This window comes from Rhea pennata, chromosome 2 (genome assembly GCF_028389875.1).
Source record: "Rhea pennata isolate bPtePen1 chromosome 2, bPtePen1.pri, whole genome shotgun sequence".
Classification (NCBI taxonomy): Eukaryota; Metazoa; Chordata; class Aves; order Rheiformes; family Rheidae; genus Rhea; species Rhea pennata.
Genome location: NC_084664.1, coordinates 52809175 through 52825019, shown reverse-complemented (window position 1 = coordinate 52825019; position 15845 = coordinate 52809175). Strand labels below are relative to the sequence as shown.

The window sequence follows — 15845 nt, the reverse complement described above, 5'->3', positions numbered from 1 at the left end:
CTTATATTCTGATAACTTGCTGGCTTGGTTTGATTCTTAATTTACTTGCAATCCTGCAAGTAGAAATGAATCCAAGCCACTAATTTTTTTATACATATTGAGGGCACTGACATCGTCAACTGTGATCTTCAGATCTAAAATGCAGACTGTTTCACATAAGCATAAGAAGAGAAAGTATGACTTAGAAAAGGCATCTAGTGTTTTGGGCAACTCATCTCCACTTGCAAGTATAGTATCAGAGCCCTTTCTCTGGAGTGTCTATCCAGTGACATAAGTGTCCTGAACTATTGTCAGCTGGTGGTTCCCAAAGTGATGGCAACTGCTCACTGAAACACCACAAAGCCGAGGTAAGTAGCATGTAACAGTTGTCAGTAGCACATTAGAGAATAAAATTCATAGAATCAGTAAGGTTAGAAGGACCTCTGGAGATCATCTAGCCCAACCTCCCTGCTCAGCAGGGTCACCTAGAGCATGTTAGACAGGGTTGCATCCAGGCAGGCCTTGAAGATCTCCAGAGAAGGAGACTCCACAACCTCTCTGGGCAACCTGGTCCAGTGCTCCGTCACTCTCACAGTGAAGAAATTCCCCCTCACGGTCAGGCGGAACTTCCTGTGGTTCAATTTCTGCCCATTGCCTCCTGTCCTGTCACATGAGACAACTGAAAAGAGTTTGTCCCTGTCCTCTTGACACCCTCCCTTCAGGTACTTACAGCCATTGATAAGATCCCCCCTCAGGCTTCTCTTCCCCAGGCTAAACAGGCCCAGCTCTCGCAGATGTTCCTCCTAGGGCAGATGCTCCAGCCCTCTGATCGTCTTTGTAGCCCTACGCTGGCCTCTCTCCAGTAGCTCCATGTCTCTCTTGTACTGGGGAGCCCAGAACTGGACACAGTACTCGAGGCCTCACCAGGGCTGAGTAGAGGAAAATTGATGTATTGTCGGTTCTGTGACGACTGACGACTTGGAGGTAGCTGAGGAGCATGTTATCTAAGAGTTTGTAGCTTGCAGAGTAAGTAACGATTGTATCTCCACCGAAACACAGTAAGTGCTAAACATAAGAAAGATGTGTTTGATGTTGACTCCCCTAGGTTAAAAGAGGACTATTTGGATATTTGACCAGGCTTGTGAAGAAGTTAATCTGATCTAAAACAGTTGAAAAGAAATGGCAGAAGACACTATCACATAGCAGTGGTAGAACAGGAAAAGCTACACTGCTGGGATTACAGTTCACCCACCTGTACTGAAATTAATCTTTCTCTTTAAAGGTCCAGACCGATATTCAGCTGACTCACCAGTCTCAGGTTCCTCAGCAAACCATCTTACCTTGCCAGGTCAGTTGGTATCACCACACTGTAATTTGTTTATACGTATAGCTTTAGGAATAGGCAGTTACAGATGGAGATTACTGGTTCTGGGGAGACAGAAGAAACAGATGACGTTTTTTCCAGGAAAGACATGACTTTTATGCAACACATTTAAAAAGTTAACACCATTCACTGGGAATGAACAAATTAAGTTATTTTCAATTTTCTTTACCATGTTTATTTAATTTTAATATATATTTGTTATATATTTAATATATATTTGTTTATTTATTATTAAACAAATGCATTGTGTTTTGTGGGTTACACTGCATAGTCTGCAGACTGTTTTAATTTGCTCATCAAATTTATTTGGGCCTTTGCTACATGGATGTAGGTGCTGAAGGGAAAAAAAAAATGTTTTGTTGACCTGAGCACAGCTCGATGTGTGTCCTTCCCATCCCCCAAATCTTTCTGCTTCTATTTCGCCCCGATAACCAATTTTTTAATTCCTTCATTTTTTTCCCACACAATTGTCAGAAGGAAGGGAGAAGAAAATGGAGCAGTTGCACAAAATAATGCCTCGGTTGCCAAGATGCTGTCTCAGCATGGGCATATACATGGCCATTCCTATATTTGTAGTTTGCAGTCAGTGAAAGAAAGGGTAAGTCTACACAAAGACAAAAAGAAATCACCAAGAAAGAAAAAAAAGAGCAAAAAGTACTGAAAAAAAGTTTTACTAGACATTTTCCTCAGTGGCTGCTGTGCCAGTGGACAAGGTGCAATGTGGCTCCCCATATAGACACCAATGTGCCATAGCAGGTTTCTGTGCTGTTTGAGTTCTTCAAGCTGTTCGTGATTTCCTGACTGCTACTTTAGCAGATTGTTTTCCTCGGCACAGCTCAGCCACTGTAGCTGAGGAAAAGAATGGGCAGGACTGTGAGAGAGATTTAGAAATATTACTTTTCTTTAATGAAACAGTATGCTCTGTGAAACACTGTGCTGCTCATGAACACAAAATAAATGGTCATTGAAACTGTGCTCACATGAAGACCTTTATCAGGTAACTAGCCTGAGACAGTTTTTAGATGGAAAGTGCAGTACCATAAATATCATAAAGACATTCTCTTAATCTCTGAAGTTTCTCACCATTGACAGTGATGATAAGTATTCGCTCTGTATATTACTTATTTCTCATATAGTCTCAGCAGGTGTTAAATTCTTACATTTATATTGATAAGGGGCTGCTACTTCGGAAGTTTTCACACAGGGTTTTCTTACAGGTTCCAACTATAGGTCTTGTTCTTTGGAGATTTTTTTTTCCAGAGAGGATTTTTTTTTAATTTATTTTAAGGAAAACATGTGGAATGAAACATTCATGAACACTTTAGCCCTAGCTCTCAGCTAATATCAACGGAGCTAATTATAAATCTAGGTTACTTTTAGTACATTATTGGCATGATTACACTGGATAAGGTATATGTTTAACAAGAACGGTTTGCACATTGCTTTTTCATTCATTTTTCCAGCACTATACCACTGCTAATGTACCAACCCATTAATGAGTACCTTCAAACAAGAGATTCAATGCCCTTCTTATGTGTATTACTTGTTCTTAACCTGCAGACCATTAGAATATAGAGGTAGAGTGTTTAAAGCAGAAAAGAGGGTTTTGCCATAAAGTACCAGGCATAGCTTCTTATTTATCATTGACTTACTAGTTGACCTTGCTCAAATTGCTCTTTTGTGCCTCAGTTTCCCCATCTGTTATTTGAGAATAATAATGCATATTCCATTTTAAAACTTTTGGACCTAGGGGTTTACTAGTCTGATCAGAAAACTATCGGTAGGAAGGATCCACCTTTAAGAGAGGAGAGCAGTCTACCCAGTAATGCCACTTCTTGCAGCAGAGAACTTTTCAGAGTTGTGCTGATCCAGCCTCTGTGGACATGCTGCCAGTTCAGGGTTACTTCCAGAAGCAATACTCGCTGTGACAATCTCACACCGAATTTTACAGAAGTGCCTTCTGGCTGGCACTTATGGAAATAACTAGCTGTGTTTTGACTCTCTCTTTGTTAAAGATTTCCCACCGCAGTGTATGTTTTGGTGTTGGCTGGTTTTGGGTTTCCTCTCTTTGGCTGGCTGTTTAACAATGGTACCTTCCCACGTGTCTTCTGCTGCTGTTAGCTTGAGTACAGTGTGAAAATCAACTCTTCCCATGCAAGTATTTAAAATATATGATGGGGAGTAGATAACAGAGTAATATTTTCTATTTATATATCCCCAGTGATGCATTTTGTTTACAGCCATTATGATGATTTTGGTTTTTATGCAGTATATGATCGCTTTTCAGGGGGTTTGCTTTTGCTGGAGGCAGCCACTAATTAATGTTTAGTTAAGAAACAGTCTGCTGTAAACACACACACACACACGTACTTTTCTATCTGAGAAAATGTCATTGTCTTGCTGTTCCTTCTGTGGATTGCATGAAGTGCCTTCAAAAGAAATGGGACGCTTTATTTTGTTGGGTTTAGTTTCGCTTCTGAATAAGCAGTGCCAACAAGACCAGACAACGTATGCGTGTGATTCCATCTCTCTCTTTACTGGCCAGTCGATCACTGCTCATCATGAATAACTTCTTAATCTGTGCTTGTCAATTTAAAGTGCACTGCAGTAAGAGGAAGAAATCTCCAAGTAGTCTCAAAGCTTGGAAATTTTGTGTGAGGAAAAGTGGCAGTGTGCAGGAGAGAACCCTAGCAGTGTTCCCACTGGGAGATGTATTGTCAGACAAGCTCAACCATTAGTAAAAATCAGAGAATCCACCCAACAATTCAGCCTTGTGCTGTCACGGGCACCTCTGCTGCTTCTTTGAAAGGCTGTTTTCTCGGTCCATAGAGGATGAACCAGCTCTTGTTCCAAGGAGCCTGCACTTTAAATAGCAAGAAAGCACAGTAAGGCATCCATGGACCCCAAAATGTTACTTACAATCTGATTGACTACGTTTTTTCTTCTGTAGCATGTGAGCAGTTTGAAGAAATGAAGAATACCTATCCCTGCACTGAGTACTCTGTGCAGCAGCAAAATATGTATACCTTTTTCTAATTAGGTGCATCTGTTCATCAGAAGGACATGCCTTCTGTTCCTGTTTTATTAGAAGGCGCTGTCAGACCCTGCAAGCAGTACTTCTACTCTTCTGTAATGCAGCCTGACTATTGAATAGTCATTTGAAGGCCACTGTTTTCTCCCTTCCTTTTATACAGTTCATATCTTCTCTAGAACTGCTGATTTTATACATGTAAATACACATATGTATATATGTATGTATGCATACACATGTAGCATCTTTGATAAAGCACAGGTGGAAAACTCAGAAGTCGGAATTCTTTATTTCATTTGAATCTTTGATGCGTTCATTTGGTTACAGAGCTTCAGCAAACTGAATTCTTTGTGCATTACAGAAACCTCAGAGTGTAAAGGTTTGAGTTAAAGACCGGATTTATTCACTGGAACTTTTTAGAGAGAAAAAATTTCTGAAATTGTTATTAAGGGTATTCATTTTTTTTTCAGTACTGAAGGGGAAAAGAAGTGCCATTTTGTAGAAGCCACAGTTTTTCGTACTTGTCTTTGTGGTAATAGATATGTTGCTGTCTAGTAGAAGCTTAGAAAAAGTTTTATTTTTCCTACTTCCTGTGCAATTTGAGAGAAGAATTAAAAAAACCCCAAAAGATTCCTTCCACGTATGCTTCTCTTTTGAGCACAGAGAAAGCTATGCTAGGTAATATTAGCAAATAAATTAGATGATAGCACAGCTAATATTGCTGTTGGTACCCATCAGCAAAGTTTGCAACAAGCTATGACACATCTTCATATTCCTGAAAGCTGAAATCTAGTGCTGTGTTGGAGTGGGAACTTGCAGAGCTCAGGTTGTCCCATAGATTGTAACATATGAGTGGACTTGGCATAGAGGAGAGTACACTATGTATTTAGTCAGTGGATTAAATAAATTTATCCTTAATTACAAAAACCTCAGCTGTTGTCATGGTGATTGCTCATCAAGTAGCTGTCTTTAGATTCTCTCCTTGAGGTGTCACAGGATCATAGAATCACAGAATCAGTAAGGTTGGAAGGACCTCTGGAGATCATCTAGTCCAACCTCCCTGTTCAAGCAGGGGCACCTAGAGTATAGTAGACAGGGTTGCATCCAGGCGGGCTTTGAATATCTCCAGAGAAGGAGACTCCACAACCTCTCTGGGCAACCTGGTCCAGTGCTCCGTCACTTTCACAGTAAAGAAATTCCCCCTCACTTTCGGAACTTCCTGGTGTCCTGTTGGAGGAAACAGTGGGCCCAGTGAGTTTTCCATAAACATATAGATTAAAAAAAAAAAAATCTAGAAAATTGATTCTCCCCAAGTTTAGAACCCTTCTTGCACGTTTTAACTTCTTTAATGAAACATAGTCTTGATTCTCCTGCTCCTTTGTCCTTGACACACTCCTGTTAATTACAGCAGAAAAACTTTCTCAGTGGCAAAAATTAGAAAAGTGAGAAAGAGAAAACCCTAAAACCCTTCTGGACCTGCTTTCTTGATTTGACATCAGAATACTGGATAGGGAATGCAAATATCTCTAGCTCATCTGAGTCATCTCCTAGTAAAAATGCCCAATGAAGTTTCCTTACATAAACAGTGAATTTCTTTTTTAAGCTAAATTAGTAAATTACCTTCATGGATTATGAAAGCCTTTCATCATTCCTGTAGCACTTTTCCTAGGATTTTCTTTATCCTACCTGAATAACCATTGAAGGCAAAAGTCGCTCTAGCTCTGCAGGGGGTTGTGGGGAGACAGCAGAAGGTCTGTATTCACTACCTCCCTGCAGGCTTTTCTGGATTCTTGGCAGCTACAGACCATAGTTGGTTCAGCGAGGGAACGTGCTGCTGCCTTGTTTGTGGCATGCCAGGGTGCCTTAGCGCTTGCATGAGAGCCTGGAGGGGGGTCAGAAATACTACCGTCCAGATGAAGCTATGCTCCAGAAACTGTTTCAACCCTGATGCATCTGCAAAGCCACAGCATCCTTCATGAGGAAAACACAGCTGAGAGAGACAGTAGTGTCTCATTCTTCTTCCTAAACCAGGCTCACTTGCATTTTTTTGTAGAGCTGAGCAAAACTTGCTTCCACCAGGGCCAGTAGCACTCTGGGAACCAGATGTGTTTCACTGCTCACTCTATGCAAGTGGGCGAGCTATGGCTGAGTCCTTTGGCAGCAGCAGCAGCAGCAGAGCACAGGATGGCCACCACCTCCATGGGCAGACCGGAAAGCTGAGCTTTCTCTGCTTATTTATCCTACATTTTGTCCCTCCCAGTTTCCTGCTTCCTTTTCCTCCTCTTTCCCTCCCATACTAAATGCCAGCAGTAACAACTGAAATGCCTTTTGAAGATATGGCTTTTCAGGTGATTTTTATTATGTATTTTTTTCAGAACCAAATTGTTTTCCGATAGGTATTCATGAATAAAAATCATGCTATCAATTCAGTGACTGAAGTGATGACATTACAGAAAATACACTTTCAGTGACTTTTTTAAGGAGACATTCCTTTTGAATGAATAGAATTGTTTATATCTGCGTTAAACACTTTTAAAGAGAAAAGAAAAGGATATTGTTTCGTCTTGTTTTGTTTTGTTTTCTGGTCAGAGTGGAATTACTATGTAATAACAAGAGTTTCATTTCAAAGGTTTTTGTTGCTATAACAACTTTTAATAGTTTGAAATACTGTATCTTGACTGTATCTTGTTTTTATTAGTCAGCATTGCTAGCAATAATTTCCTTCTTATTGCAACCAGGCCAAAACTATTGCAAGTAAGTATATTTCTAGGGAAGTCAGTGGAGCTAGACAAATTCCAGCTAAGAATTTGACTCTAGGTTACAGTAATTCTCACGTGTTGTTGTGATAAATCCCCTGGTTTGAAGCTCAAATGCAAAATAGCCATCAATGCTCGGTTAGCTCAGAGCAGACTCCTCAGCAAACTATTTTCTCCTGTTCAAATTGTCCATGGGATTGAAGGTCCAGGCATTATCTATACTGTTACTTGAACAACTCCTCTGCAAAGTAACTGAGCTTTAATGGGCTAAGTTGTTCACGTCACTTAGTGGGTTAATGGCATATTTTCGGGTCAGTATAAAAGGCAGATCTTGTGGTAGTGTTTGGCAGTCCTTTGGCTTCTTGATTCCTGGATGAGTGTTTTTTAAATTGCGGCAAATCTGGCACATCTGTATACCTGTCCTTCTGTCTTATGTGCCTTCACTTTTAAATGAGTCTCCTATGCATTTGCTATGGCTCCTTGTTGGAGCATCTATCACCAGAACAGCTTCTGGTGGAGTGACTCAAGCTCCTAATCTACTTCTAGTTATGCATAGTAGGTTGCTTCTGTGCCAAGCATGGGGGAGAGAGAGGATGGGGAAAAGAACTAATTTTCTTCCTTCCTTCATCACATATTTGTACAAAATGTATTTTTCTCTAAAACTTGTGAGCTGATGTGCTGTAAATGGGTTTGCAGTTATCCTCAAATCCTGCCCTAGTTTGACTCATAAATTGTAGTTAAACCTAAGGTGAATCTGATTCAACATATAGGGTTTTTACCAAAAACTCAGGAGAAGATGACAAGTTGTACAACCTGCTCCACTGTGGCAGGTCTCTTTGAAAACATAGACATCAGTTAAAGCTGTGTGTCCACCTCAGGAAGGGAACTGGTGTAGGAGGTTGTGAGAATGGCAGCCTAAACTGTGGTGGTGCAAACAGAACCTGAGGTCTAGCCTGAGTGAAATCTTCCTGGCAATCTACACAGTGAATTCAACTCCTTTTTCGTTTGCAGTTGTCTACTAAGCAGCAACTCTCACATACAGAAAGGTCCCCATCATTTGTGATGACTGTGTATCTTAAGCAAATTAAGGCATAATGTTGTCATAGGCCATAGGGTTTATACCAAGGAGCAGTATACCAGCAGGATCCAGACCTCTGTCAAGAATCAAAAGAAGAATTGCATCAAAGAGGTGATGAAGAGAAATAAGAGGTGGAAATAGTCCTTAGTGACATCTGATGTTTGCATGGCTGCTGCTCTGCAAGATGCTGAGATGCATGTCCTGCTGGCCAGTGCAAATAGAGCAGCTAATGCACCCCTCACATCCCTGCTAGATCAGTGTCTGAACTACACTGAGATTGTCTCTCTGCATGCTGCTTCCTGTGTAGCCTTCCCAATCTACTCTGACACTGTTCAAATACCTTTACCATATTTCTATTGTGTGGTGAGGCCAAGATCTTAAAAAGAATTCTGATTATTTTTCCAAAGTAAGAAAAATATAAATCCAGGTCTTAGCAGCATCAAGGTTAGAAACTGGTAATACTTAGGTCATTCCATGCATATGAAGCTCCTGAAGACTCTGACTAACAATAACCAATTGAGTCCTGTAAGCATTCTCTGAAGTAAGTATTATTATTATTATTCTCATTTTACAAATGGAGAAACTAGGATGAGTGGTACTGTCCAGATCACACAACAAGGTAGTGAGAAACCTGGGAACAAACATCTGTAGTCCTAAAAGATAGTCTTCTCCCTGCCACCATCTCCTCTTTGGAATCAATAAAGCCTAAAGAAATTAAATGGCATGGATTCCCTTTATCAGCTCTGGTGTTTGGATGATAAATGGCACTGTCAGAGTTCTGGATAATCCCCTTATACTTATTAGCCAACTCATTTCTGCTGGCAACAACTCCAGTGAAATTCCAGTTAACAATAAACATTCCCTCATGCTGAGCAATGGAAAATCCAATAATAGTTTGGCTGAATCCATGCTGAGTAAAGAAAACGGAATGAATCTGAAAATTGAATGTGCCTCAATGAACAGTAACTCATCTAATGGATACTTTTCAAGCTTTTAATCCTGCTTTTCTGAATGCCAGTCTTCTTGAGGACAGGAAAGAATATGACTATGTACATATGGTTATGTATCTCTGTAGTTTATGAAGTCCGTACTATTTATTGTCCCCTATTTCCTACAATGTTTTAGAGTACAATCAGTCACTCAAGGAGATTAACGAGATGAGACTGTAACTATGTTTTAAAATATAAGGTTAACAAGGTCCTAAGGGGGGGGGGGTTTGGTTTATTGGAATTTATGCTGAGGGCAATGACTTTTCTTTAAAGTGCTTATTATGCTAATAATTCTTACTGCCCAGTTATTTTGCATTTGATAACACAGAGTAAGACAAATACATTTTGGTCATAGTTGTGTTTCATTTTTTGTTTTATGTGTGTACAGTTAACTAAGACATGGATTCAAATAGCCATAGTCTAAAAGCTGAGAAGAGTCAGATTCGTGCATACCCCATGTGTGATTTTCACAATGGCCTGCAGTTTACTAGTAAGTCATACAAAAAAACTCAGATCTAACTATTCCTCAGTTCTGGAGAAATTGTGATCTCAGTCCAGACTTACTGCCTCAAGGTAATCTCTTGTTCAATGCTAGTTTGGAAACAGTCAAATGCTCAACTAACTACATGTAGATAGATTAGTTGTTTCTTTATTTAGACTTTCTGATACTTTCATCCTCTGTCTAAACTTTTGTTTCTTAACCTTATGAATATTCCTTTGGATTCACCTGTGATCTCCTGGGTGGCCTTAATAAGGACATAACTTCAAGATTAAGCCTGTTGAAGTGCCTGATTGCCTAGATTTCAATGTTGGAGACATCTGTTTTTTGTTCTAGAGATTTATGTATTTTTATAATACGTATTTTCATATTTTTTTTTCTGAAGCTTTTTCTAACACTTTGTAACTCAAAAGTGCCCTGGCACACAAGCTGAGAAACCCTCCTTTACACAGACAGGCTGTACTGAGTGGGATGGACAGAGCTTCTCAGAGATTCTTTTCTTGTCCACCAGCAAGTGAGTGATAGACATGATAACCATCGTTGTTCTTGCTTTATCACTACCAGCCATCAAACCTCAGCTGCGTCACTTCAGGAGGCCCACTCACAGCTCAGGAACCTATTTCCCAGCCTTTCACAAGAAATCTGAGGAACATCCAGTGAGGTATAAGCTGCTTGACCAAAGGGGAAGGATGAAAAAGATTCAGCATATTTCCCAGAACTGGAATAGAAAATAGAGAAGATTAAGAGGCATCTTCTGGAACGACATTTCTCACAGTCCGATGGAAGACACTGTGAAATCCTTTCAAAGGCCATACTGCATTGTGCAGAAGGTGTAATTCAAGATATAAGCAATTGTATGATTTAACCAGGTGATACAATGGACACTTCTGCTAGAATTGTTTTCAGTAGTCTTATTATTATTGGAACATATATGTACTTAGTACTAGAATATTGATCTATTGTTTAAAAAACATAATTGCATATCACTATCTCCCATCGAATTAAGAAAGTCAATTTTTGCATAGACAGTTGGGCTCCTTATGGTGTTTTCAATGTGGCCTTCTGCCTAATAGAGATGAGACAACAATTCCTGTGTCTAATAGCAGGAGAAACTTTTGCCTTACCTAACCGCATTGAAGATAAATGGTCTCCTGTTTTAATGCAATAGTTATTCAGGAAGATGAAGGCAGGAGAATGGATTAAAAAGAGTCCTCTCATTTCACCCATTAAGAAAAAGAAGACATAGTACAGCATTAAATACATGCTTTACATGATCCCTATTGAAAGTTTAATGTCATTGATTGTCTTTTTCATCATTGATTTATGTGGTTTTGCTCCCATGTGTTCCTTTGGTGCACACAGTGTCCCATGGAACTGAGTTTCACAGCTAAACTTGTCCTCTGTGAAAAATTTCTTATTGTCCTTAGAGCTTACACTGTGAGAAACAGAGGCAAGTAACTCCCTGTTTGCTTTTTCTAGGCCTCCGGTGAATTATATACCACCTCAGCTCTTTCTTTCTAAGCTGGTGAATCCTATGCTGTTGCTCTCTCCTCACAAGGAAGCCTGCTCTACTTTTGGTCTTTGCTGCTCTTCTCTGTTGTTTGTCTCTTGTTTATTTTTTTTAATGTTTTTTGAAAGGAGAGGACCAGAACTGTGCACAGTGCTCAAGATGTGAGCATACCAGCAATTTCTAAAGAAATGTTATGGCATTTTCTGTTTTACCTTTCATGATTTTCCAAATAATTTTTGAAGTTGTATTGTCCTTGATCACTAAGTGGTAATTTCTGTAGAATTACCAGTAATGATTACTGATTAATTTATAGCCCATCAACATATATGAGATCAGGGTTGTCTCTCCTTATCCACTTTGTTCTGCTCTTACCAACACTGAACCAGTGGTTTTGATGATTATACTGAAGTAAGTTTCTTTTCTCTCTCTCTCTCTCTCTCTCTCTCTCTCTCTTTATATCCTTTATTTTTGTGCCCTGCTTGTTTTCTTCTTGTCACCTGTACTTTTTCCAAATCACTTTTTCTGGATAAACGTGTTGAACAGTACAAAAGGTTATCCTCCTGTACTGTGAATAGTGATCATTTTATCCTATTCTTTTTTTTCCTCCCATTATTAGCCAGTTATTTATCCATGTTAGGATCATGTGTTAAGATCTTCTCCCAATAACTTTGACAGCCTTTGGAGCAGGACATTGTCAAAATATTTTTGGAAAACTGTAAATGATTATACACTCCTCCAAGGTACTCTGAAAGATTTGTGAGGCATAATTTCTCCTATAAAAAGTATTTTGACTCTTCTTTGTTATATTGTATTTATCCTTGTATCTGCTAATTCTGTTCTTTATATTTTCTGCAAGTTCACTCACTGCAGATTTACCAGGCTATTATACACCGCATATCCAATGTCAAAACTGCTACACTGAGTATATATAACTTTGCTATACGAAAATTATGTTAAAATCAAGATTGGCTGTTGTATGAAAACAGCCGGGGAATGTTACAGATGCCGCTTGCTCCGTTAGAAAGGACTGCTGCAATTCTGTGTGCACTTGCCCTAAGGTCCTATAGCATTTTGCAGTATTTTGCTAGAAATCTCAGTAAAACAGATGAATGCAGCATAGAGCTGGCCAAGCGTTCTGACACAATGCTGTGTCGGTTATTTTTATCTGACTGTCTTACTAGGAGCTTGATGTTTGTAGCATTGCCCTTGATCCCCATCAGCATTGTGACTCCAGCAACTGGGCTGCCTGGCTACCTAAACCAAACGTAATGTGAGATGCGCTTTAACGCCTTCTATTTATGAAATGTTGTTTATCTCTAGGAATTCCCAAAGAACTATATTTTGCCTGTAAAATACCCTGAAATGTTTTATGTAAATAGGCTGTATAGACAAGCCAAATTATACTATTCTTCCAAACACATTTCTGTCTGTGTCATTTCCTTCTCTTTAGGATACCCTTGGTTAACAATTTATCTACCTGACTATTCTCTGGATGAGTGGACAGCACTGACTCAGGTCACTGAGCCACCCAAAAAGGCAAAAGGAGACAGAACTTCTTTTCTTCCTTTTTTATTGCCAACAGTTAAGTGGAGTTATTGCTTTTGTGTCATAAACATCTAACATGAGTGATTTTTCTTGTGTTTTCCCACTTCATTCTCTCCCCTATGCTATGAAGCAGAGAAAAATTGTCATCTTGATTTTACTGCTGTGTAATCAAGACACAAGGAAATGAAATGACGTAGCTGAGGTTTCATGGGGAGTGTGTGTCATTACTAAGAATTTAATTTAGTTCTGGTCAGCATCCTCTCTGCTCGCGTTCTTCTCCAGCCAGTCCTGTGTTGTGTTGCTCTCTGTTAGAGTCCCTTTCAGTGAAGATTTATGCTGATTTTCATTGTTATTGGAAAGATATCTTAAGATGTCTCTTCCCTTTTTCAAAGTCTCTGGCTCTAGGCTCAACTAAAATATTTCAAAGTGGGGAAGAGGGCGCATTTGTGCAAGCTACTTCATATAAATACCAAAACTTCAGAAAAATAATTCCTAAGCAAAGCTAGTTGTGCTAATGGCATCCAGCCTGATGCACTGAGCTACTTTGTGAAGCAGATGGGATCATCGTCTCAGCCTTGCACTGACATCTAGCATGCATTCAGGGGAGATTTTCCAAGTAGGAAGTTCAAAAATGAAATCTGTGTTATTTAAGGGAGATCTGGCTTTGCAAGGCACTCGTTTTTTACAATAATGATTTCAGAGTTAACCACTTACTTCCAGCATACAAGTAAGTTTGAATAATCTATCCCTCTTGAAAAGTATGATGATCTAACATTCATGATGCAGTTTTGATTTTTCATGAATTATATGTTGCAACTATCAACACTTGCAAATTTAGCCTTTTTTTCTATTTAGTCCAGTTTCGACTTGAGTCTTTTCTGTAATCATTGGAGGGCTTTGCTGTGGTAGGAAGGTTTTGTGCTCTATTTTCCTGGAGCGGGGTGTTACTTTAACCTTTAAGTAAAGGCTTGAACTCTGAATTAAAAATAGGAATATTAAAATCTACATTAAGTGGAGCATAGAGAGACCCTTTAGTATTCCTTTCTAATATTGTGTACATTTCTGTGATTACACGAACATGAATTGAAAGGGAAGACTGTCTCCAAAATCCTCATGGACAAGTGAGGAACAGGTATGAGAAGAAGAAGGAGGGAAGGGAGGAAGGAAGAACAGGGATTCTAGCAGGGTGTAAATAAATCTTTCATATTGTTTTGGTCATGAGGCAGACAATTGGGTTCATGGTGGATTTTTTTTTTTTCTGCACAGGCTGTATCCTCACCTCCTTACTCTTTCTTGCTCAGGTCTGTTGTTCAATTTACCTCCTTAGGTGCGTAGCCAGCATTTGTCTTTCAGCCTTATCCTTCACTCTTTTTCCATGTATTTATCCATTTGTCCTGAACTCTTTTCTCCCGACCTCTCCCAGACCTTCTAAGCTTCATTAAACAGCTACCTTGGTGTGTATCTTGAATTATAATCACAGAATCACTGAGTTGCCGAGGTTAGAAGGGACCTCTGGAGATTGTCTAGTCCAAACCCCATTGCTCAAAGCAGGTTCAGCTAAAGCAGGTTTCACTGGACCCTGTCCAGTTGGGTTTTGCATATCTCCAAGGATGGAGACACCACAACCTCTCTGGGCAGACTGTTCCAGTATTTGGCCATCCTCACAGTTAAAAACATTTTTCTTGTATGTAACTGGAAATATATTTAACTTTGTGCCCAGTGCCTCTTGTCCTATCACTAGGCACCACTAACAAGTGTCTGGCACCATCTTCTTTAACTTCTCTCATCAGGTATTTATACACATTGAGAAGATCCCTCTGAGCCTTCTCCAGGCTATACGGATTGCAGAAATACATGACCCTAAGACCACCTGGAGGCCCTAAAAACTAATCTGAAGTCTAGAAAGGTCTAGATAGCTTGGGACTTCCCAAGCTCAAAGCAGAGTGTCTCATGGTCATATATTCAGCTTACACTTACAGGATTTACTTTTTTATAAAAATAAGCACAAGTAAACCATCACAAGAGATTCTTTAATTTCTGGAATGTACTTTCTGGTTTTGTTTCTTCTTGTCCTATCTCTCCAATTCTTACCTTTTCAAGGCTCTTCAGCATTTCAGGTGTAAGGATTTAAGCTTCCCTTTACAGCACCTGAGGCAGACAGACTGATATGGATTCTACTGCAGGACTAGGAACCAGTATCATGAAATGAAAAATGTTTTTAATGCTGACTTCTTCTACTCATAGAGCTACATATGCTATGTTTTCCGAGTATTGAAATTTCTGTTTGCACAGCCTCACTGTAAAAGGCCCATGGCTTTTTAGGGGACATAAGTAACAGGGTAAGATGGTTTTATGAGATTAGTTAAATACAAATGAGAAGCCAAAACTTCTTATGTACTTCACTGGCCTACATTTTTGATTTTTCACTTGTAGATGCAACTGCGGGACATGTCTCTGCACATAAGAATAATGTGAAATCACACTGACATAAAGCAATATTTAAAATTTGTGTGCACTTGAAAGATTTTTTTACTTGCATGACCAAAGATGGCAATGGCATAGGACATAGAAGATAATTAATGATGATATCTAAACTAATCTATTACTTAAAGTGTTCAATGCATTATATGATTGTCTATTTATTAACCAGTAAGACAGACCAAATTTCAGCCAGACAAAATTTCAGTATAGATGTTCCTAAACACAATGCATGCAAATGCTGTTTTATTTGTTGAAATAGTAAGTGTTAGTGGGTTAGTGGTAGTGCCATGAATGTTGGTTTGTATTTGTTTCTTGTTTTTACCTAGCTTCTGTTGTTACCTAGCTTGGTAGAACACTTACCCTATTAAACTCCTGTTTAACACTACGATAGTGCTAGTAACATCTCCTTCAGATGCATGATGGGCTTACTGCAATCCTTATTTGAATGTCATAAAGCACAAGGCCTTTAAATCTTCATTGTCCAAACTCTGTCCAAATAGAGAACTGTCCCTTAATTTCTAGATAGAAGCTGACCCAGAATTCACTCTAAAAATATTAGCCGTTAATGACCTCCCCATCTTTTATTCAATAAT

At 39.2% G+C, this 15845-nt stretch overlaps 2 protein-coding genes across 8 annotated transcripts in view; one reads left to right on the top strand and one right to left on the bottom strand.

The window, feature by feature from the left end:
* The window catches only part of PDE1C (phosphodiesterase 1C), a 313258-nt gene extending 300614 nt beyond the window's left edge, over nucleotides 1-12644 (top strand). For 6 of the 7 annotated variants that reach the window (XM_062569517.1, XM_062569519.1, XM_062569520.1 and 3 more), the window contains 2 exons: nucleotides 1262-1327; nucleotides 10281-12644. In XM_062569517.1, coding sequence (XP_062425501.1) covers nucleotides 1262-1327; nucleotides 10281-10450 — 236 coding nt within the window. In that variant the 3' untranslated portion in view covers nucleotides 10451-12644. Of the gene's footprint in view, nucleotides 1-1261; nucleotides 1328-10101; nucleotides 10137-10280 lie in introns of those variants that run through there. The other variant, XM_062569521.1, reaches the window with a different exon arrangement.
* Nucleotides 5452-15845, bottom strand: part of PPP1R17 (protein phosphatase 1 regulatory subunit 17) — a 31214-nt gene continuing 20820 nt past the window's right edge. The window contains exon 6 of the mRNA XM_062569527.1: nucleotides 5452-5621. The gene's annotated coding sequence lies outside the window, so the exon portion shown is untranslated. The remainder of the gene's footprint in view (nucleotides 5622-15845) is intronic.